The following is a 24635-nucleotide window of genomic DNA, read 5'->3' on the forward strand; positions in this document are numbered from 1 at the left end:
AAAGGGATCTTTTAATGACAAAACTAATGTGATTATCTTAACCAAGTGTGAGAGGCGTATTCAAGGTTTAAAGAAAATCTGTTAGAATAGCTGAATGTATCTGCTTAATCCTTTCTCTAATGTGGGTGGACAATGCTCTGGGAAGCAACTGGTCTTTCTTTCTTAGAGTAAATGCCTGGTCTCCAGAGGTAGGAACTTGTTTGCAGCTTTTTATACCCTTACGCTTCACCTTCTAGAGAATACAAAGGCACAGGAGACAGGCAGAGAGCTTTGAGAGGCCAAGTTTTACCTCAAATAGCTGGGGGTGTAACCAATACAGGGCCAATTCCAGCAGGCGACTGAGCACTCTCTGCTCCCTTTGACTGCCACCTGAATAGAGGGTCCTCCTTTTTTGCCCTCCTTCAAAACCACACTCCCTGCAACATAGAATACAAGAATGCATTCTCCTTTCTGAGCATGTGGTGCAGTCGTCTGCAGTTACATGGATGATAAGACTCTGCCTTGGTTTGTGCTTTGGGTGAGCAGCCCTACCCATGCAGATCTGGGGCTTTAGACTCTAAGGTCCAGTTTTCCATATGAACCCCTTGTACCATCTGACAAGTTTTGGCAGGGTGGTGCCTGAGCAGGGGAGGGAGGACAGTACCAAAGGGTGATGCTGTGGGATGCAGCCACAGCTGGATCTTGTCTGGCACCAGCCTGGTGGTGTTCAGCTTCTCTGCTGTTCATAGGCCTGTGCTTGTGGCTCTTTGGTTTCCCCATGTCCATCTGAAGGCACGGGTTTTAGACACATTAGGAAATCTTGTTGGGAACAGTTGGCAAGATAGGTAGAGCCCCCCATGTTGCTGAAGCATTTAACAAAGCAAGAAGTGGCTCTGGGGCTCTTTAGCAAATGGATTTGGCTTTACAACAGAGACAAACATGTTGCATTTTCTAATATGTTTTCTGAGCATCCTCAAAACAGCACATCAGGAGGAAAAGGATATTGAGCTATTGCCTTTCCCAGTTGGAATGAAACACAATCTCCTCTCACCACTCAGCAGAACAACACAGGATAAGGACACACCTCAAAATCACTGTGTGTGGACTTGATGCTGGGTTCTCTGTTGTGGAGAGAGTCAGTGTTAAAGAACTGAGTGCACCACATAAAAAACCAGTCCCAGATTGTATCAAACTGAATATTCTGAAGGAGGGGAAAGCAATTCTGCACCACTGCAATGAGTCCTTCCTTCCCAAAGGAACAGGATTTTGTGCTCGCTGTCACTGAATGCCATGAAGTTCTTGTTTCCTTCTTTCAGCACATGTACGCATGGTCACCCTTCCTTCAATTCTTCCCTCTGACTTGGTGTCATCTGCAAGGCTAAGACATTCCAAATAACTGGAAATCTGAGAACAGCATAGCTTTTTCATTGTCTTTCTTGTAGAAGATAACACTTGGACTAGTTTTGAAAGCACTTTTTCTCTAGAACTTTTGCAGCACTGAAAGTCTGACCACCTTCTTGCTGTCTGCATCCCTACGTCAGTCCTGTTATGGATTCTCAGCTGAGATCTGACCAGCTACCAGGACAAGGGAGGAAAAGCTTTGGCTGCTCTAAGCTTTAGAAGTGATGTTCAGTCCTCACAGCCTTCATGCTGCAATGAAAACAGGGCCCAGCCATTTCTGAGAGGGACTGTGAGGCAGGTTTAACAGTTCATCACTGTCCAAGCAACTGGGATGAGGAAGAGGAGCAGTCTGGGGTGCCTCCATACAAGGGTAAGGAATTTCTTTTAGAGGGTTGTTCACAGGGTCAAACAAGTCTGAGAGAGCTATGTATAGGATCACCAGTGTTTCATCACAGGTGTTACATAACTGTTTCATAAGTAGGGAATTTGGACCAGAATAAGACCACTTAGGTCTTGAGTATTTCTCTTCATAAGGAATTATAAATATTTTCATGTGTATCTCTGCCCAAATCTTGAGCAGTGCTCCAGGGCTGCTCAGCATTCCCTGGGAAGCTATCCAGTACATCTGGGAGATGCTAAGGAGTCATCAGGAGTGATGGTAGGCACAGCTCAGTGTTTCACTATTTCCAGCACTGGCTTCCTAAAGTGTCCGGAGCTCTGCTTCCACACCTGCATCAGTCTGATACAGAGCAACCCCACTTTTTGCACTGCCTAATGTCTCTTGGTGTTCCTCCAAGCATCTCGCAGATCCACTGACTGTGCTCAACTCTTTGGCTGAGGCAGGCTCTGGTGATGTGAGCCCCATTCCTTTGGTCTAAGGGGAGGACAGCGTGCTGCCCTCCGTGGGACACGTATCTATGCGTGAGCGCACAGATGAAGCCAGTGCTTGCTAGGCAAACGAGACTAATAAATGTCGGGGCAGCAGGAGGTGAGTGCAATCAACTGTGAGAGCCTGAGTTATAGCGTAACCTGCTGAATTCCTGGGTCACAAAGTAATTTACAGAACAACCCCAATGCCATTCAATAATTACTGCGACAGCCCGGGCCCCGGGGGGTGCAGTCTCCTGCCGCGGGTGTTATTAATACCATCAACAAGCAGCAGGATGTTGGTGTGAAGAAAAGAGCCACAACACAAGCGTGTGAACCTAAGGAACAAATGGAAAATGGTGTTAGTAGGATATTGTACCAGACTCTAGAAACTGATCTATCTTGTCCTAGCAATTCACTCAGCGAAATATGAATGTGTCCCCCGTGGCAATGGAAATGGCTGATGGCAGCTTGCAACAGAAGGGAGGAAGATCCGTGTGTCAGTGCTGCTCATGTCTATCGCCCAGCCTCTGCGATAGTCCCCATGGAGACTGAGCAGGAGTGGGGGGAGGAGGTGGTTTCCAAGCACCCCAGAATAATTTAAATTAATATCCAGTGAACAATGTAAACCTTCCCTTTGACGTGGCGTGGGAATAGGCAGTTACAGCACTTGGAATGGGTCACCCAAAAGGGAAGGTAATGCCACAGCCCGGGATTTGAGCAGCAGAGTAAGCCTGGGGCTCGACCTCTGCTACCTCAGTTCCCTTCCCTTCCCTTCCCTTCCCTTCCCTTCCCTTCCCTTCCCTTCCCTTCCCTTCCCTTCCCTTCCCTTCCCTTCCCTTCCCTTCCCTTCCCTTCCCTTCCCTTCCCTTCCCTTCCCTTCCCTTCCCTTCCCTTCCCTTCCCTTCCCTTCCCTTCCCTTCCCTTCCCTTCCCACCCCCTGTCCTCCAGAACGTTGAGAAATGGCAGCAAAAATACCTTTTGGTGGATGGAGAATTCCTGGGTAGGAAGGATGTATAGGGAACCTGCAGGTGGGTGTAGAGGGCAGTGCTTTATGCAATGTGTGTGGACCCTGGCAAGCAGGTGCCAGGAGATGCAGGTGCCAACAGGGTGGCATTGGCACAGCTGTACTTTTAATTCATTTCACAAAACCACTTTGGGTTTTCTGAACCTTCCTCTCCCACTCAAAGTTCTGTGTGCTCTAAAGGTGACTGTGCATGCACAATAAGGAATTACGTGGGCAAAGCCTGGAGGGAATCAAGCCTGAAGTAACCCTGAATTCTTTCACAGCTGGGAAATGACAGCAGAGGGCTACTTGCTACTATGTTTGATCTGGTAGACATGGCTAATAAACAGCCAAGCAGAGCCCTCCTGGTTCTGATGCTTCCCCACACAGAGGAGCACACAGGCTATTTAAACATGAGGGCAAGTGATTCTCCAGGGCTTTTAGAGCATCAGAGCTGTTCCTGGCCATTATGTCAGGGATAAAATAGCAGACATTGGCCTACAGCAGAAGATTCTTAGCCCCAGGGCTGTTCCTGTAACACAGTTATGGAGCTGGGCTGTTTCCTCAGGCACTCCCTGAGGTGGTGGGTCCATGTTTGATCCACCCACCACGTGTGTGAGGAATAGGCCACCACCACTGACCAGGAAGTGGCCATCATGCCTGAGATGCCCTGCTCTGCACAAAGCCCTCCTGGAGCATCTCTGGCCACAGGCTCAGGCTGTTACAGGAGCTCTAGCATCAACACTTTGACTTGGGGTATGAAATGCACTCAGTGGTCCTTTTTGCCACTTAAAAGTGCAAAATGAGTAAATCTCCACAAAATTTTGTGGCAAACAGAAGCAGGCCATGCAGAGCTGCCCAGTGGCAGGCAGTACCCTGCGGTGGACAAGGTTATCTTCCACTGCGGACACCTGGCATGTGAGGAGTGAACACAGCCAATTCACTGCTTTTTCATAGGATAGATAGAATCCAGATGTCTGTGTAACTAAATCCGAATTAAGCAGAGGTCCAGCAGCTGATAAATGTTCATCTGCCAAGGAGAAGTGCCCAGGAACCTGCAAAACCACCAGGCTTGGAGAGAATCCCAGCAGGTAGGCATTTTATGACTTGGGCAATGCAAGGAGGGACAACCCTATAACTGTGTGTATGCCTCATTCCTAGAAATGTTCAAGGTTGGGTTGGGTGGGGCTTTGAGCCATCTAAAGAAAGATGCCCCTATCCATGGCAAGGAGAATGGAGTAGATGTCTTTAAATGTCCCTTCTAACTCAACTCATTTGATCTGAGGAAATGTGGTGATGGGATTTCTGGCTGGGAACCAGGGGGAAGTAGGATAGTGTGTCCTACACCCATGGTAAGCAGTCACAGCCTGAGGTTTAAGAAGCAGCTAAGCCATACAAATTGTTCACTGGCCACAAATGACTTCTTTCTGTGATCTTTTTCAATATTAGAATATTTCAATAGAGATCAGCACTCTTTTTCAGGTTTCAGCTCTGCTTTGCTTTTGTGCTGCCAGTGCCCATCAGGCAGACAGGAGGTCCACAGAGCATTGCAGGCATTGATGATGGAGGTATGGGGGCCTTCTGATATTAGTTTTAGACTCTGGGCCCTTCCTTTTGTTCACAGTCTAGCAATATATTGCTGGTGACCTCCCCCCCCACCAATCTAACCTCTTTCCTTGACTTTTCCTACACAGCACTGTCAGAAGTGACTGCAATTTTGTGCCTGTGCTGTTTCTCTTTATGAGACCCGGGAAAAGGGGGTAAGAGATATGTTTTTGTGAGGTTATCACTGTTACTGCCTAAGAACACGATTACCAAAATACTTCTATTACCTCTATTTCCCCTTTTGTGCTCATGCACGGATGTTGCTACTGATATTCCCTGAACTCCCCTGAAAAATAAAGAGTGTTTTATCCGTATTCCCCAAGTGCCCAATACAAATGCAAATCAGCTCTGGGACATTGGTTTGTTGTTTGTTTTGTTTTTGGGGTTTTTTTAACTCTGTCTGGCCAGCATTGCTTGGCAGGTCTTTTCTCACTTGTTTCTTTTCCTCCTTTTCCTTTAGCTGGTGTGTCCGAAGGGAGGTCCCCAGGAGGGTCAGAGACCTGCTTCATTCCCACACCTCTGCTCTCCTCTTCCTCCTCCTCCTGTTGCCCGACTTGTGTCTTTATTAATCCTTTGTGTAGAAAGATCTGAAGGGCTAAAAGTAAACCAAAGCTCACCCAAATTCCCTAAAATAATGGGCCACACTGGTTCCAGATGAGAACAGTTGAGCCAGCATGTTCCTGCTTTGTTGCTGCTCTGCACAGCTCATCCCTTGGACAAAAATGAGTAGAAAATCACAGCTTTGGGGACCCAAGATCAGAGGGAGGAAGGATTCTGAGCTTTCCCATTGCTTTAAATAAATCAGAATTTTTAGGTAATAAACTACCTAAATGAGTGACTCCTATATCTCACAAGTGGAATTTGAAAAAGGGGGATTTAAACTAGCGAGGCTGGTGAGAGTAACCAGTGCTCTAAACCCTTAGGCCAAAGCAGGTGCCCACTCACTTAGAAAATTCATGCACAATTTTTTAAAAAGAAAATAGTGCACTAGGCTGCCAGGTTAAAGCCATGCCTGCCCTTTCTTCTTCTGCAGTTGGGACATTTCATTATGCGCCCAAATTTCAGTCTGATGTTGACTCTCTGTGTCCTCAGCATCTCTTGCCTATTTTAAAAATAAATTACCTTTAATTGTATTTAAAGCTACAGCTGAACATATTTACAGGTTATGTTTGATATGTACAGGATTACTACAGGGAGAAGTGAAAAATGAGATACCAGCATCAAAATTCAGCTCTAGCAATCCAGCTAAAGGCAGCCTGCAGGTGCTGTGATCCTGAGCTGAGCATCACTGCCAGGGGCAGCCATGGACTTGGTCAGGATCCTTGCCTTCCTCCCATGGGTTTCAGATCAACCAGGCACTGAAATACACACTGACTAGTGGTGCATGAGCAGCTCCTGCCTACCAAAATGTGCTTGCAATGGGCCTAGCATTTGGGACACCCTTAAACCCCAGCAAAGGGCTGGTGAAGCCTGGGTGAGACTGAGGGATGCGTCTTCCTTCCCTGCTTGGGTCCACAAAGGGGCTCAAGAGCCCACAAATCTGCTGAGCCTGTGGGCCTGGCTTCATGTGGTGCTTGGGCCCATGGAGACCAGAGCCAGCTGCTGGGGCTGAATGAATTTGTGTGGGAAACATGTGGCACCCAATATGACTCCCTGCAATCCCTTCTTTGCTATTTCCCATTTCCCAGGTGCTGACACCAAGCGGTTTGTTCTGCCCTCAATGCTGCAGCTGAGCTTGTTCCTAAAAAAAACCCAAAAAACCTCAAAGGGAAAAAAATAATTTGTGTGGGTTTCCTTCTTCCCTTTTCATCTTCTTTCCTGCTGCTATTCATTTAGCATGAAATAACCCTCCAAATCAATCCGGAAGAGATAATTTGCAACTGTAGCTGTTTTCCCATTGTTAATTGCTGGTTTGAAATCCCATTCAAATCGCCCTGAATACACAGTCCAATGTTCCTAAGCTAAGTGCCTACCAGGTACTTTTCCCGATGGGCTTTTATTTCCTTGCAAAAAACCCCAGAAACAACCAGTCCTGGATCACTGGTTGGATTTAATGGGACAATAGCATCTCCATAGTACATCTTGTTTCCAAAGCAGAGCAGTGTTTTGGCAGGAACCGACCTCTGCTGAGTTTCACAGGCCTGATGGCATGTTTTGGTACTGGCAGAGCCAGAAATGAAGCAGTTAATTACCCTACTGGGAAGGAGGAAATTTCTTGTAAAAATCCAGAATCTGGTTGAACAATGTGGCCTTTTATTTTTCAGCCTTGGAATCAAGCCTGGCTGCCCTTGTAAACAAAGAAAGGAAAGAATCACTGAACCAACCCAACACATAAAAACTGACCATGTCTGTCTTTGAAGTTCCCTTTATGTTGTTTGGAAAACTTGGGATTATAGAGATTTCTTCTTTCTTTTTCTGTTTTTTTCTTTTCCTTCTTTTTTTTTTTTTTTTTTTTTTTATTTCCCTAGAAAAAGAGAGATGGAAGTTAAGGGAAACTTTTTCTTAAATAGAGCAGAAGTCATTAATTAAGTATCCCATTCATCCCTGAGGCACCGGCTCATCAATCAGATTTCTTATTAGCATTCTGATGACCCTCCTGACCCCCTGTCTCTGCACTGTCTGCATGACGACACCGAGCAGCAGACCACACACCGAACGAACGGAGGAGGAGGAGGAGGAGGAGGAGGAGGATTATTCCACACTTTTCCTTGCTCTGGGGCGAGGGACTGAGCTGGGAAGAGGAGCGATGATGGACGTTGTTGTTTTGGGTTGAGGCGAGTCAGTAAGTGGCTCCTGGAGAAACAGCCCTGAGAGCCTGGGAGAGTGACTCAGGAGGTGGCTGCTGCAGGGCTGGGACCCGTGGCTTGGTGCTATCACAGGGTTATATCAGTTATCACAGGGTTACATCAGTTATCACAGGGTATCTCTGCTCCCACCGTGGTCACAGGGGGCTTAAATCCAGTGGGAAGAGCAGGATTTCAGCACAGTGACCACTGTGGTCTTGCTCTCAGGTTAGCCCTGTCAGGAAATTTTTGGGTCCTGAAAATGGGCTGGTGGCTTTGGGCCCCATAAGTAGGCTGTGTCCTCAAGGTGGTTAAGGGTCCCACATTACCAGTCCTCCAGCCTTTCTCTGTCCAAGTTATCCTAAGTACAAGCACTTATCTGATTAAATCTTTACACCACTGCTTTTGGGCAAGGTTTTATGTTAAAAAAAAAAAAGAGGACAGTGACAGCAGCAAGCTGTGATGCGGGCACATCTTGAGAGAAGACACAACTGCAGCAGCCCCTTGCTTAGAATGGGAATTTACACGTGCCCACACACTCTCAGAGCATGCAGCCAAGGGTTGAAGGAGTGTTGGTCAGATTAGGTAAAAGAAAGAAGTTCTTTGTAATGAGGGTATAGAGACACAGGGAGAAGGTGGATGCCCCATCCTTGGAAACATTTGAGGCCAGGTTGGATGGAGCTCTGACCAGTGTGATCCAGTTGAAGGTGTTCGTGCTCATTGCAGGGTGGTTGGGCCAGATGGCCTTAATGGTCTCTTCCAACCCAAAGTATTCCATGATTCTACGGTTCTGTGATGGCCCTGACCAGGCAAGGCTGTAGCCAGTGGAGGAAGGCAGCAGTGGCAGTGTGAATGGTGTGCCCATGTGCCTGCCAGAGGAATAGAACCAGTAATATGGCACTACTCCTAGAGCAACTTGTTACCAAGAGTTGGCTGAGAGTGCTAAATGAGATTCATTTTGCCAAGTGTTAGCAAAATAAACATTTTTATTCTTTAAGCTGGGGTTGCTCTTTCCCTATTTTTTCATTCTTTTCTATTTTACTTTCTCTTTTTCAGAAGCAAAAGTACAGTGATGTATGTGGTGAATGGACTGGAAACTGGGGAAAAAGGAAAAGGAAAATTGGGAAATGTGAATAAAATTCCAAAGTTATAAAGTATAGCTGGCTTGAACCTGACCAAGTGTCACATACTCTCCTTTAAGTCTCACAACCCTGAAGAGTTACCACCACAGATCATCTCTGGCCTTAGGCAATATTCCCTGAGTCATACTAAAACTGGTAGGGGTTGGACACTTTTAGGAATCTGAGCCTCAAGATTTGGCCTAACAAGAAAATTCCTGTGGGCAGCAAATTGCACCTTCTCTGCAGCTAAAACCCCAGTGTATCAAACATCCTTGTCTTTGTGGCTCATCCTCAAGGCAGAGGGTTGCTGTGACAGCTAAAGGGAACACGAAGGTCCTTCCTGGAGATACAAAGATGTACATCAGTCTTTGTTGATCAAGGAGGTAATGGACACGATGGAAGTGAAAGTGGGCAGCACCTTCATCTGTCATATTAAACACAAAAGCAGCACTGGGAACACAAAGCACAATACCTGCACCCAGGGCTTCACAACCCATGCAGGAGTCTTTGGCACAAAAGCTACAGGAGCTCTTCAGCTTGCTGTCCCAATGGATCCTCAGTTTTTGGACACCAGTGTGAGGGGTGCAAGTCAAATTCTGCACTGTGTTCTGAAATTTTGTTGTGGTTTAACCCCAGTCAGCAGCTCAGCCCCCCAACAGCCATTCATTCCCCCCACCCCCTTAGCAGCACAGGGAAGAGAATGGGAAGGGTAGAAGTGAGAAATGAAGTTTGATAGGTGAAGAAAAAGCTGCACACACAAGCAGAGCAAAATAAGGAATTTGTTCCCCACTTCCTACAGGCAAGCAAGTGTTCAGCCATCCCCAGAGGAAAGCATGTAAGAGTGACTTGGAAATGTTTTCTTAAACATCAGTCTGAACATCCCAGGCAGCCTCTGTCGCCCCAAGTGCCCAACTTTGACAAATATTACAGAGGTATAACCATCCCCTCCTCGGCAAGTAACTGTGGACCAGGGCCAGCAGGATCAGCTGGGACAAGGATAAGGGCAAGTCAGATATCAGACTATCAGTCAAAGTAGCTGGAAACTGGTTCCCTGGGCTACCAACACAGACATATATTCCATGCTCTAAGAAAGGGATCTGTGTATCCCAGACACTTTTTAAAAGGACATATTTTTTTCTTGGTGATGGGAAGGGCGCCTTGACAGACAGCTCTTAATGATGGTGCCTGACCCAGGGCATCCTCCCAAAGCTGCTTCTGGTCTCAGAGCCCTAAAGACTGATACCCCATTGGGTTATTGCTGGACCTCTCTACAGAACCCTTCATGTCAGGGAGCAAATAATGGATGGTGAGCATCAGACTGTGAGGCTCATCTCCACACCTCCATCAAGCTGATTACTGGTGTGTATTCTGCAGCTGGGAAACACAGAAAGGAATTAAACCCATCACTTCCTGAAATGTTAAGGGGGTGGTTTAGATATTGACAATAAAGTCTAGTTTTCATGGCCCCTGTTAACCAAAGCAGTGCTTGATCTAGTTCCTTGCTGAAGTATCAGGTGGGGAGAGATTTTTATGTAGAAGATCAAAGAATGCAGGGAATTGTGAGGAAGAAGGCTCAAACCCCCCTCCAGTCTCTCTCTGGGGCAGCAAACAAGGAGGTGGGTTCAGCTGGGTACCAGTTTGGCAGCTGCTGTTCTGGTCCTGGACCATCTCACACAGTGGTCAGGTATTGTTTGCAAAGATGGCATAAATTAAATTCCATGGAAAAAAAATTAAACTTGATCTCTGGTGCCAGCAGCTCCTCTTATCATTTTATAGCCTGTTCACATTCCCTGGCAGATAATCACCATGACTAAAATTTATCTGACACTGCCAATATTGCCACCAAAATCTGTTTTCTGACTTTAGCTGACTATTCACAGACATGACAGCTCCCCCTACAATAGCATAAACACTAAAAAAGCTCTTGTAGAAAATATATTGGTTTTGCAGACACTACAAAATCAAAATAAGATGTTATGAATGCCCCAGAGACCTGGATGGAGGGGCTGAGTGCTTGTTATTTCTGTTTTAGTGGTGGTTTCCTTCATCTGATTTCTTTATTCTGCTGCTGTCTGTTGTATCTTCAGATGCAGGGAGACATTGTGCAGTTAGATGGCCATGCTGGAGAATGAGCTGCCTGCCATACTCTTCATGCCAACTTGACTTCTGGGCTTCCTTTGTGATTTTCTTTATTTCCAAGAGGTCTGTAAGGTAGGAAAAGCTGGCACAAGGGTTTGGCAATGTAGCAAAGAGCTCTGGAGTTTGGTCAGGGTTCAGGTGAACCTGTCAGGATTGAAAAAGGGCAGGTTTATCTTTTAGCAGCAATTTGGGCAGTTCAGCATGGGGCTCTGTGTGATGCTGGCTACAGACAGCAGTGGGAGCTGGGATTGAGACAGGGAAAAAGGCATGACCACAACAGGTCTGCCTCATCAGCAGATTTCTAATCTAACAAGATTCTGCTGCCCGGACCAATTCCCTCTGAAACTGCCCCAAGTTTCCATAGATCTCCACTCAAGTCATGTGCATTATAAACCCCCAGTTTGTCCTCTGGGACACAGACTGGGCAGGATCTCATGGAGCCCTTGCTGGATAGATACAGGAACATTTTATCCACAATGATTTTTTAAAGCACCTGATAATTAAGTTGTCTTTCTCAAGAATGAAATTCTTCAAGTGAGTCTGCCCATCCCTTCCAAAATTCTGTTAACAGTCCTTCTGCCCTCTTTCTCCTTCTGATTCTTCCTCGATGAAGCCCATACCATCCCATGAACCAAAACCATGCTTCTAAGGAAAACCACCTTTAAATAGTGCATCTAGGCCATGTGATAACTCTGCGGTGGTCCACACTTAATGGTCCCCACCTGAAGATCAGAGATGAAGGCTCCATACTGCAGAGATGTCTCAAAGATGGTATTGCACAAAAAATATTACCAGATGTACTCAAAACAGGTATATATAACTTCCTCTGGGTGATACTGAGTGCATAGTGTTTGTATTTCCATACCTTCATGTCTGGCTGTTTGTGAGGGTGACAGGCTCAGAACTGGCTTGAGTCATTGACAAAAGTGCCCACCCTGCCTGTGTCTGAGGATGTAGTCTGAATCCTCTCATCCCTCAGGGTTTTCCAGTGAAGAATTTTTTTTCTATTCTTCCTTCCTGTGATGCCACTAGAAGATTGAATTTTGTCAATATTGGTGAGTCTCCCCATTGAAACTGAATGATGGTTCCATATTCCCTTTCAGATCCTTTTTAAAAGTCCCTTTCATAGACCCACAAGAAATAATTAAAAGTTATTTGGAAGATAATGCCTTTCCTCACTTTCATTTTCCTGAGCATCCAGTCATATGAACAAGGCTTACTACATCTGGCAACTATTTGTTGGAGTGTCTGTACATTCTTGGCATGAGGCTAATTATGGATATTTAGATATATCAGTAGACTTTCTAAACCTAAAAATGGGAGTAGGAGGGATTAGATGACTTGAAGATTTTGGAGAGAGATGCTCTTTGTTTTTTCCCTTTCCAGCTTTGGTCCCAGTCCAATTTAAACCTGCAATGAACAAAAGTAATTACTGGATGGCAGTCCCCCTCAAAAAAAGAGAATGGTGACCTCTGAATTTCTAAAAACCATTTCCAGGACATTTTGGGCAACTGCCTGCACTGGTTTGACACTTGTAGCTCCAATGGATGTTGGGACAAGTTGGCAGGTGCCCTGAGTTCTTCAGATCTGGTTGAGATTAGTTTGATTAGGTTGATAATGGTCAGCAGGAAAACAAGGTCAGCAGCATCACTGAAATAGGGCAGGGAAGTTACTCTGGAGCTGCCTGTTTCTCCCATGGAATAAGAGATTAGGGGTGAGATCATGTAGGGTCCTCTTTGACAGCCAAAATCAATGGCTTCTGAGTATTTCTTGTTTGGTTGCCAGTGTCTGTATTTGGCGATCTGGTGGGCAGGGGCTTGTGGTCCTTATCGAGGCCCTTGCTGAGCTGGATGATGGCTGTGGCGATGGCTGTGCCCATTCAGGCTGGCACAGCCGCGCTCCTCTTGTGGCTCCACACAGAGGGGACGATGAGAAACCCTTGCACAGTTCACCCGAGGGAGGGTGGGAAGCAAAGAATCCCTCCATCCTCCAGCTGGGAACCCCTGAGAGCGCAGGAAGGAAGATGAAAGCGTCAACACATGAAAAGGGCAAGGCTTGAATCTGGTGATGGAGGCCCAGGCCATGGAGGATGGTGCTGCCAGACCCCACCTCGCATGGACCCGCAGCCCCCTCACGCCCGGCGGTCCGGACTCGCTAAGCAGGAGCAGCACGTTCCCACCGCCGGGCACGCCGCGATATGACTGCGTGCCAAAGGATCTTTAGGAGCTGAAGGGGGGGAATATCCTGGCATAGAATTTAAAATGTGCTCTAACCTTTTCTGCAAACTGAAAGCAAGAAAAATGCTCATAAAACTAGTCTTTGTGCACAGAAAGAAGTCCGTTTTTATACTGTTGCTAAGTTCCTTATTGTTTTCTGGCTGTTTTTTGTGTTTCTGTGGCAGCCTTTTCTGTGGGCCTCTTTCAGTGACTTAGCTATATTGGCCTGCAGATAATTAGATCAGTGCTATCATTTTCACTGTCCTTTTTCCTCTGGAGCTATTTGCATGATAATGGCAGTTTGTGCGACTCTCTCCCTCCATCTCCCTCTCTCTTTTAACCAGACACCATTTCTAAACATGAAATAATTCAGGGAACAATCTGTGAGTGGCTCTGTGATGAAAAGACTGAAAACATCTGGTTAGGAAAACATTTCTGGTAACCAAGAATGCAATATTTATCTCAGCTATAGCTTTAAAAAAAGAGGTCTTAACAGCATTTTTAGTCTATATTTTAGTCTATATACAGTATTGGCTGTATGCAAAGCTCCTAAACACAATATACTCCCACTCTAGCTATATATGTCTTTATTATATGTTTATCTAGACAATTTATAGGCAAATAAAATATTAGGATTTAAATTCCTAATTAAACCTATGACAGGTACCATTTAAAAGGCAGCTGTGCCCCACAAACTGGTTCTGACCCCTCTTGCTGTGAGCAAAGTCTTTTGTCCTGCAAGATATGCCCAAAGCTAAGCAGTAGAACGAACCCATTGAAACCCAGAGCTTTGCCTGGGTGACTGACACTGGTGTTGTGGTGATTTACAGTCTGGGGCTTCCCATGGGAGAACATATCGTGGCCAAGAGTGGGCCAAGGAAGCTCTTTGTGCAGGAGCAGTCTCCTGCCGTGCCCAGGTCCTGCAGAACCATGGCCATCTCAGCCTCCAGGCTGTGCTGCACCACTGAGAACATTATCTTTGCTGTAAGAAAGGGGTCTTGGGACCAATTCCTGTTCCCCATGAGATTAAACTCCCTGCAGACATACCTCAGCAAGAGAGAAAAACAAAGAGGGAAAAGATATGGAGTTAATAAAATTGGTCCTGGTATCTGAAGACTGTGAAATTAATTTGGGATTTTGATCTCCCTGCGGCAGCTCAGACAGGGAACATCAGCTGTCCTGCACCTGATAATTTTTCACATGGATCTTTATGTCACCCTGGCCAAAACATATTCCTGGTCTGGCTTCAGATCTTGGAGGGCCCCTCAGAGCAGCCCAGTGCTGCAGTGGATGGGTGGCAAGGCTGGGAATAGAAAATCATATCTGCCTGTTTAGTTAAGCTTATTAAAGATGATTTTAAATTTTCTAATAGGCAAAAGTGAACACAGTTTTGATAGCTTTCTAAGTTAAAAATAAAACAATAAAAATTGCCATGGTTGTTTTTCTTTTTATGAGAAAAAGATTCTTGTAAAGAAATAGGGTTTAACCAGTTTTCATTTATTTGAATTAATTATCTAATTATTTTTATTTAAATACTGGAACATGTTGCTGAACGGTATTTTTACAGATGAACTTGCCCTGCAAATATCTCATAACAATTGTAACACACCAGAAAAACCCTGTGAGTAAATATCTGTGAGGACTGGGCTCTCTTCTTGTCTGCCATGGGGTCACACAGAATCACAGAATGGTTTGGGTTGGAAGAGACTTTAAAAGTCTAATTCCAAACCCCTACCATGGGCAGGGACACCTTCCACTAGAGCAGATTCCTCAGAGCCTCATACAACCTGGCTTAGGACACTTCCAGGTTGGGACATCCACAGCCTCTCTGAGAGCCTCACCACCCTCACAGTATAGAATTTCTTTTTTATATGTAACCTAAACCTATCTTCTTTCAGTATAAAGCCATTCCCTCTTGTCTTGTCACTCCATGCACTTGTGAAAGGCCCCTCTCTGTCTCCCTTGTTGCCTCTTTAGGTACTGGAAGGTGCTTGGAGATTTCTCCAGAAGCCTTCTCCTCTCCAGGCTGATCCATCAGCTGAGCTGCACCACGTTTGTCTGAGAGACATAAAGGAGTAGGAAAAGTTATGATAACACTGCTGTGATCAGAGGTACCTGAAAATCACATTCAAGTCAGAGAGAAGTCAGCTCCAAGTGAGCATGGCTGAAGCATTTGAGAGCTGCCCAGAGTGGCAGAGAGTGCTGATCCCAGGCCACAGGAGAGCTGGAAGCACAAACAGAGTTCAGCTCACAGCTACATGGAGCAAAGATGGCACAAATCATATGAAGATTTTGACACGGGGTTTCCTGGGTCAAGAAATTTGATTATTCACAAACAGAAGGCAGGGACAGTGACTGTCTTACCAGAGTCATTAGAATTGCTGATGCCCAGCAATTGTGAACGTTAGATCCATCGGCCAGAGATATTCATCACTTAATGAAATTCAGTGGAAATGGTTTCACTGGGAATGGGACCAGGTCCTTACTTCACAGCATAAATCCTGAAAGAGAAGGCTTCTTTCTGAACCAGTGCTGCCAAGCTGTGTGTGGCCGTGACCACAGCCCTCCTGTGCTCTTCCCTGTGCTGTGGATGGGCATGGCCAGAGCTCTGAGGGACACCGAGCACCTCTGCTCTCAGTGGCCATCCTGAGACACATGAAGGCTCTTTTGCAGCATTTTTAAACCCTCACTCTTTGCATCAGGTAAGGTTTGAGGAGCTCTTGTCTTCCCCAAAGCTGCGCAGCCCCTTCTCAAAGCCATGTAGCACCTCCTCAAAGCCTGTCAGGGACCAGGAGATCAAACAAGCTGGTTCTGCCAAGCAAAAAAACCCCAACAAAACCATTACAGGGAATATAGTCTGCAGCAAACAAGACAGTGCTTGACATTACTTGCTGTCTGATAGCATTTCACATTTCTTCCAAGCAGCAACCTGCACTACTAGAGAAATAAAGGAAGGAATTCAATCCTGACCCCTACATATTTACCTTCAGAAATGTCTCTGAGTGAAGAGAAAACCCTGAAAATTTCGAGTAATACAAAAGAGCTGAACATAAAAAAAAGAAATCTCAATAGTATGAAAATTGGTTTATTTTCTAATTAATTTTATGTATTTGTAAATCTTTCCTCATAGAATATTTCTACCAGTAGCTATGTGCCAGATTATGAGGAGGATTTAATGAAAAAAAAAAATCATAATTTCAACCCCCAAAAACTATTTCCTGATGATGCCAGTGGCGTTTTTTTGCACAGCTCTTGCAGTGGTGAGTCACCAGCACAAGAGGTGGCTTATCAACTTATTAAATGCACTATTTTTTTGACAGACAATTCATGACTTTGCAATTCTTGTAGGATTTTGATCTACTCCAGGTAATTTATAATCAAATTTTAAATAATTTTAGACAATTTAGGTGGAAGACTGGCATATTTCAGCTAATTTCAGCATTCTTCCTGAATGCTCCATATTTTCAGAGTATGAAAAATATTAAGATCACTGAAGGTAGCTTCAGTAAAGAGCTTAAAGCCTGCTGCCATCACCTTATATAGTATATACAAGATTTGAACGAAAGTCACAACAGTATGAAGAAGATAAGGGTTTCTTCAATCAGGAAGTTTACATAAGGAAAAAATAGCTACAAAGTGAAATGTGAAAGCAGCACAAAGTTTTTTAAGCTGGTGCTGAGGTTTCTTTTCAAATGAGCTGCCCCAGGAATTAGATTTGGACGTAGTCCCTTCCCCATTGCATACTTCTTCTGATCTTCTTGTCCTTAAGCTTCCAGTCTACCTTCACACAGATAGATTCTCTTCACAATATTTCATGTATAAAGTACAGAACACAAGTGAGGAACAGGATTTAAAACTATCCAGATGAAGGAGAGTGAGAGGGCTGTCATGGAAGAACTGGTTCACTGCTCCAGGTTTACACTGGAGTAACCTCACTGAAATAAGGAATTTCAGTCCTCCAAAACCAAGAGCTGGGTCAGGCTCAGCTGAATGATGGACTTTTGCATTCATCCAGAAGATTAAATGTAGTCTCCCATGTGTGCCTGTTTTTCAGCTGAGTCCTGCACAGCTCACATGGGCAAATCAACCACTGCATTACGAGCAACACGATGGCAGAACTGGACACTGAAGGACTGGATTGCACAGCACCGCAGAATTTCAGAAAATACTGGCAAACCAGAAATAAAGTATCTCCCTTGTGACTTTATGAACTCAGCTCCAGTGGAAACTTTGTCTATATAAAGTTGATGGGATGAGGGATCTACATACAAATATTAAATTCACATTAAGGGGACTAAATTTGGCTTAAGTGGAATATAACCTTTCATTTCTCCTGATTTCATTGAGTATTTTGTTGCAATTCTTTCTTTATTAGTAGGAAAGCAAATCAGTGTGTTTCAAAATTGTTCCCACTGTTGTGAGCACAAACTTCCTGAAGATTTTAGCCTGTTCGCAAGAGATTGAGTAAAATAAAGATTTTTTTTTTTTAGGTCAACATTTTCTTCTGGCAGACTGAGCCTGAAGTGCACTTTATTTCCCTTTAATTTAACAGCTCCAGCAGCTTTTCCAGTTAAATCGACTGTTCATTATTGAGCCCATTTATGAAGGGCTGTGCAGTGCAGTTTAATGAATCCCTGGCACAAAGCTCCCTTTCAGTGTAGGGAAAGAATAGCAGCCTATTTAGGTCCTGTAGGGCTGTATGTCAAAGGCTGCCTATAATACTTGTCAGGGAAGGGCAGAAATTCCCACTGATATAAGAATGTGCAAGAAATCAACTTTCACAACCAACTCGCCGATTAAGACGCGATCAGGAAATGAGTCTGTAGGTTGGGAGCGGTGACACCTGTTTGGGCAGCCAGATTTTCCCATAACTCGATAACCATATGGGCCATACAACCAGGAAGGGGGGAAGAAGAAAAGGCCTCCCTCCCTTGTTGCAGAGATTTTCTTACTTTCATGCTGCCTTCTTGATGCCACGATGAAAGGAAAATGGGTGTTGCGAATTGTAAGAGCTGGGCTCAGTGCTGGATTTGGTTTGCCTTCCCTAGGAGAAGTTTTTCCTAGTGGTCATAAAATCATGGAACAATCTGGGTTGGAAAGGACTGCAAAGATCACCTGGTTCCAACCTCCCTGTAGTAAGTGGGGACATCTTCAACAAGACCAGCTTGCTCAAAGCCTCATCCAACCTGGCCTTGAACACTTCCAGGGATGGGGAATCAACCACCTCTCTGGGCAACTTGTGCCAGTGTTTCACAACTCTCATCATAAGACATTTCTGCCTTCTATCAGCCTGAATCTATTTCCTTTCAGTGATGAGGCACAACGTGAGATGTTTCTTTCAGGCTGAATCCCAGTGGGATCCTGCTCTGGCATGGCAGAGCATTTACCCTGGGGCTGGACACTGAGATGGGTGGGCCATGAGCATCAGGAGGGCAGTCAGAGCTTCTGCGACTGGCTCCAGTGAGGAGCTGCTCCACAGAAGTGCTGGTATTGTAACGCAGCCCTATGCAAGGCTTCCTTGCTTATAGAAACTGCTCTCCTTTCTGTCCAGCCTTATCTTCAAGGATAAGAAATTATTCTTCCTGTGAAGGGCTTGATCATGTGGCCATGAGCTCAATCTATGGCCAGAGCAAAGCGCTAGTGATAGGGCATGCTCCTACCTCCTTTGATTCTCAGAGTGACTGTGCCCCTGATTTTCTAAAAAAACCAAGCTTGATACCAAGGGCATTACTCTCAGAAGCCTTGGTTCAACCCCCAGAGGTGGTTGAGATGCTGCTCCCTATAACAAGCAAGAAAACAAACAAAACCAGATACATTTCCTACGCAAAGGGGGGCAAAAAATAGCAGTACAACCCCTGGAGCCCATTAGTAAGCACTGAGCGCTCTCCTGTGGGATGAAGGTTTGGGGTGGTGGAAGCAATTCTGCAGCCACTTTACTCACCCCAGTCTGTTAGGGGTAAAGGGGAGGGAAAAGGACATCTGGTCCAAAATTTTCCCTGGGATTTGGGCTATTTTGTGAGTCTAAACCCAGCATTTCCTGGACATTAGACCCTGCTAGTGAGCTGAAGTGGATAGCTGGACCTGAGAATCACCACAAGTGGGCTGAGCATCAGCATCCTGAAAGAGCACAGGCAGAAGACAAGCAGGCTCATACAGCTGCCAGAAAAGAGATATTTTTCAGGAATAACCAAACTACTACTTCCTTGAAAAAAAATCAAGTTTCTTTACAAGTTGTTGACATCATGTGGCTTAGCAAATTTCCCTCCAGGCACTGCCCAACTTGGGGTAATCAGCTCTGCCTGAGAGAACACAGAGAATAAGCATGTTTAATGCAATTATGAAGGCTTTCTAAATCTCCAGATCTGGTTGAGAATATGTAAATTCAGCTGCTTAGCACAACTGAATGCAAACTTTCCTTTGCATGCCTGACAATTGTTTTAATACTCTCCAAGTTTTAGGAGGTAATAAAGTCTCCCGCTAAACCGTAGCTGAGCTCTCAAAGCTGTTTAATTGAATGAATTCAGCCTTACAGAAGAGAAGCTGGGGCTTTCAGCTCCTTTTTATCTGAGCCACCGGATATTTATCCACTCTGCATATAATGCCACCCAGACTCATTAACAAACCCTTTAGACAAGCTGCAGAATATTGCTGCTACCATGCTGAAGCAGATACTAATTTGAGGACAACTTCATTGCCACTCTGAATAATTTCATGTTGCTCAGATAAGAAGAAATAGTCACAGACTGTCTGCACATCCCGTGAAGAGTAGTGACCCCCATTTTCTAGACCCATGTGCAGTTCAAAGTGGCCTCACGGGGTTTGCAAAACTATCTAGTGAGCACACAGGGGATGTATATGTTGTTCTTTATATTTTCCCATCAATAAGGGAGCTTGGAGCGGGCTGCAAAGCTTGACAGGGCTTGACAGGGCCTGAGGGTAGCAGCTCGGATCGTTAATCCCTGTCAGTTGTATTCGAGCTAAGTAGTTTAAATCCACCGTCTATGTAGACATACTCATTCTGACATGGAGAGATACATAAACTTCCCATAGCCCTCTGCCTACCAGGGTTTTTTTTTGCTTCAATTACACAGTTACACTCAGAGCAAGTCCCAAAATACAAGACTCTGGAAGTCTCCAGCTGAGCAAGTTTTGCAAAAGAGACCCGGTCCAGATGGGCTGGCACTGGAACCAAGGCTGTGCCTGGGATTGTGAGGTTCTGCCTGCCCCTGGGACCCTGCAGAGACTTGCTGAGATGCTGGTGAGAGATCAAGAAAATCAGCAATCTTATTTTGTAGAGGATATTGAGCCTCCTTTTCCTCCCACAAAATATGTGTTTCTCCTCTTTTCTTTTTGCAATACTTGCTTTGCATTCAACAAGTGTTTCAAACCACAGTGAGGTGAACTTGGCTGGTTTTTCCATTTTACCACCAATTACAGTCCAAGGAGCCTGTCTCATTTTCCTTCTGCAGTTTTGCTTTCTGTTTTTCCTTTCAATACAAATCTGCTGCATTTCTAATGAACTGATGCAGACCAGGAAAACTCACTTCACTTAATTCCAAATCAGATATGTATCTTCATTCAAATTTGGACATATAAAAGCATTAAACATAAATCTGGAGCTGGTTTGAGGACTGTTCTGCATCAACATAGTCTTCTGAAGTCAAATTGAAATACCTTTAAAAAAGACATTAAAAAAAGACAAGACAATTCCTTCAGGAGCTGCTAGCAGTACTTTAAGTGGCCACTTCACTAACTTTTTAACCTTCTTTATAGAAGATTTATACTGCTGCTTCATGCAACACCACAAGCAAGGTGGTCTAGTGGAAGGTGCTTAATATAGGGGAGTTGAACTAGATGATCTTTAAAGTCCCTACCAATCCAAACCATTACATAATTCTGTGACTTTAACTCCATGCACTCCAGTAATTCGAAATCCCTACTGGATCACTGTATCACAGCTCTGAATTTTCTTAGGACTTGACTAGACAGAGAATACGCTATGTAATGTGCATATCAATGAGCTTGGAAAAAAGCATCCTTTACAAATCAATTTAAATGTGTGTATCCTGGCGGCTGTCAAGAGCAAGAGCATGTCCCCGTGCCCTCGCACCCAGAGCCGTGCAAGCGCCGGGACTGACCCGAGACGGAGGAACATGTTTTCTGCCAGCTGAGCAGCTGCGGGGTGGGGGACAAGACTGATGGGGTCTGAAGGATGCTGTGCACCTGCTCTGGGGTGCCTGTCTGGTGTGTCTGGTCAGGGCATGCCTGTGCACCTGTCCCAGGGGCTGTGGGTGTACACCTGTCCCGCGGGGCTGCGTATCTGTCCCAGGGCGGGCGTGTCCAAATCCCGGGGTGATGCTCGTCCCGCCCCGCCGCTGCCAGCGGTCCCGCCCGGGTCGGTGGGTTGGTGGGTGCAGCCAGCCCGGCCCCCGGGCTCCCGGCAGGGAGGCGGGGAGGGCCGGGCCAGCCCCGCTCTGATCCCTCCTCCTCCTCCTCCTCCTCCTCCTCCTCCTCCTCCTCCTTCCCCGCCCGCCGCCTTTTCCCCGCTGCCGCCACCGCCGCCCGCCGGGCGCATCCCAGCGGACTCTGTCGGACCTCGGGGCGGCGGCGTTCGCCGCCGGCCATGGCCGTGCCCGCCGCGCTGCTCAGCCCGCACCACCTCCTCTCCTTCTGCTTCCCCGCCGCCGGCGGGCTCCTGGGCTATGCCGACCTGGAGAAGGGCTACGAGGGCGGCGGCGGCGACGCGGGGGACTTTAGAGAAGCCACCCGGGACCTGCTGAGCTTCATCGACTCGGCTTCCAGCAACATCAAGCTGGCGCTGGACCGGCCGGTGAAGTCCCGGCGGAAGGTGAACCATAGGAAGTACCTGCAGAAGCAGATCAAGCGCTGCACCGGCATCATCGCCGCCGCCGCCCCGCCGCCCGCCGCCTGCCCGCCCGCCGCCTGCCCCGCCCGGCCCCCGCCGCGCCGGGAGCCCGCGCAGGCGGCCGGCAGCAGCCTGCAGAGCAGGAGCCTGGCCGCCCTCTTCGGCTCCCTGCCGCGGGGCCGGGCAGCGGCGGGCGGCGCCGAGCCCAAGGCGGGCGGCGGGGAGAAGGCGGCGGGCGGCCCGCGGAAGGTGCCGCTGCGGGACCGCAACCTGCCGCCCTCCTTCTTCACGGAGCCGGCGCTGCCCGGCCCCGCCGCCCGCGGGCCGCCCGCCAAGGAGCCGGAGAAGGGCGGCGGGAGCGCGGAGGCCGCCGAGTTCTTCGAGCTGCTGTGCCCCGAGTACGGCGCGCTGCTGCCCGAGCACGCCGCCGCGACCGACGCCTTCGGCGGCCGCCTGCCCGCCGAGCTGGGGCTGGAGCCCGGGCTGTACGAGCTGCCGCTGCCCGCGGGGCCGCACCCGCTGCTGGGCGGGCTGCTGTACCCCGAGCCGCCCTGGAGCCCGGCCGCGCCGTGCAGCCCGCCCAGGAAGGCTCCGGCCGAGCCGCTGCGCCCCATCTACCCCGGCGGCGCCGAGCCCGTGCCCGGCGGCGGCGGCAGCGAGGAGCCCGGCGGGCACCTGCCCGCGGGGTTCGCCCCCTTCTTCCCCGAGTGCCCGCTGCCCCCGCCGCAGCCGCCCTACGACTACGGCGGCGGGTACCACCGCGGGGGCTACCCCGGGCTGTAGGGCGGGCGCGGCTCGGGGCCCGCCGGGACGGCGAGGCGGGGAGCGGAGCCCGGAGCCCCGCGGGGCCGGGCGGGCGCTGCGGCAGCGCGGGGGCCGCACGGGGCTCCGCTCGCTCCGCCGCACCTGAGAGCCCCGCGGCCGAAACCGCGGCCGCGGCCCCCGCAGGATTCACCCTTGTGCACTGCCAGTGTCCTCCTGCTGCGGTTTGGGCGACGCTGCAAATAAAATGTGAAACTTTGGGTTTCTTCAGGTGTTTTTGTAGCGGCCGGTGCCCCCCTTTCATCTCCTTCCTTAGGGGCCAGGGCTTGGCTGGCTGTAGGCAGACGTGTTGCTGTACCTGTAGGCGACGTGGGGACAGGGGCTGCGCTCTCAGAGGCCGCGGGGACCACTCCTCAATTATTTCGGTCTAAGTCTAAAGCTCATGTCAACACTTGAGGTGCGTTTAACATTTTTCCCAGGCTCACGTTTGTCACAAATGCTGGCAGGTGTTCAGCTGAGGACACAAAGGCAAGAAAAGTGAAGCAAAATCAAAAATGCTGCTACCAAAACTCAGTGTCCTGAAATTTTAACAGCGTCCAGCAGGATCTTGCAAAACGGCAATTTGCAGCGATTCGTAAGTTAATTGATGGTGTAAGTTCGGGACAAAAATGTACTGTAGCCACTGAGGCCATGTGATTCCTAGAGACTGTTGGATTTCTTCCAGGAATGTGTCAAAGCTCAGAAAGCGATGCGGCTCCGTCTCATTGTGTACAGGAGATTATTTGATAATCATTTAAGTTATGTAAAAGAGTCTATGATAGGTCCTATAAAAATAAAGCTGCACAATAGATCCGAGATGTGTGGTTGTTACTGCTGTTGAGACGCGGCATTCAGGGCGCTTTCACCGTGCCTCCATCTCCTGTAATGGTTTCTTGGCAGGAGTTAAGACAGGCAGCGGGTTTTGTCTTTTCTAAATCTTTTGAAATGCTGTATTTTATCCACAGCGACCCGTGCTTGTTTAACCTTCATTTGCACTGTCTGTTTCTGTAACTTAGTAGAAAGAAAGGAGCGAAAATATGCTACAAAGTCAAGGGATGAAGATTGTTACAGTTATGAAAACAGATCAAAATACTCCGAGCTTTCCTATTGAGATGCAAGTTTTCAAAGGCAATCCCGCAGTCTGGCTCCCTGCCAGCCCCAAGTGGATTGTTTGTTTTTTAAACGGGATTCACACAGGGATCAGCCTGGGGTTTTACCCTCGGTGGTGGTGGCAAATCTGCGTGCCTTCTGTGTTTTAAAAGATAGTGTGGAAGGTAAAGCAATTTTTTTTTTTTCATTCTTCTACCCAGATTTAACTTTTCAGAGATTTGGGGTCAGCATGCTGGGAAGTGTGGAGAGGTGAAGCAAAATCTTTTGGAGATAAATGGAGATAATTTGTTTTGGCAAATATTTTAATGTTACTTTTATAGGCAAGAGCTGAAACTGCTGCCTCCTCTTTCCTCCCCACAAGCTGCCCAAGGTGTCCACAACCTGTACGGAAAGGAGCCACCATGGATGAAAGTCCACAACACTCCAGCGTTTGATAACTGAGTGCTGAGGAAATCCACTTTTCAAGAACAATTTTGCAGCAGTTTATTTCACTCAGTTTCTCGAGAGCGTGTATGAGGATCAATGGGCAGCCAAGGTAGCTACAAATTAGGTTAATCCTGCCCTGCTGCTGTTTTTGATGATGGGACAATGTTCTGCTCTGTAAGTTCTGTGCTGCCTTCTTCACTTTGGCAAACCTCCCAGCTTGCATTAGTGAGTTGCGCATTGCCAACTCCCAGCAGAGCTTGCATCTAACTGCATCTGAGAGTACCTGGGAAAGGCCAGCTGGGGAGTTACGTCAGG

At 47.3% G+C, this 24635-nt stretch overlaps 1 protein-coding gene across 1 annotated transcript; it reads left to right on the plus strand.

Moving 5' to 3' along the window:
- The first annotated feature begins 21634 nt into the window (after positions 1–21634).
- Positions 21635–23600, plus strand: FAM181B (family with sequence similarity 181 member B). Its single transcript, XM_031506203.3, has one exon. It carries the CDS (start codon positions 21741–21743, stop codon positions 22764–22766), a length of 1026 nt encoding a protein of 341 aa, XP_031362063.3. The 5' UTR covers positions 21635–21740; the 3' UTR covers positions 22767–23600.
- The last annotated feature ends 1035 nt before the right edge of the window (positions 23601–24635 follow it).

This window comes from Lonchura striata, chromosome 1 (genome assembly GCF_050655825.1).
Source record: "Lonchura striata isolate lonStrDom1 chromosome 1, ASM5065582v1, whole genome shotgun sequence".
Classification (NCBI taxonomy): Eukaryota; Metazoa; Chordata; class Aves; order Passeriformes; family Estrildidae; genus Lonchura; species Lonchura striata.

Excerpts from the sequence above, each read along its gene's own strand:
- FAM181B (XM_031506203.3), top strand. The coding sequence starts at position 21,741 with ATGGCCGTGCCCGCCGCGCTGCTCAGCCCGCACCACCTCCTCTCCTTC.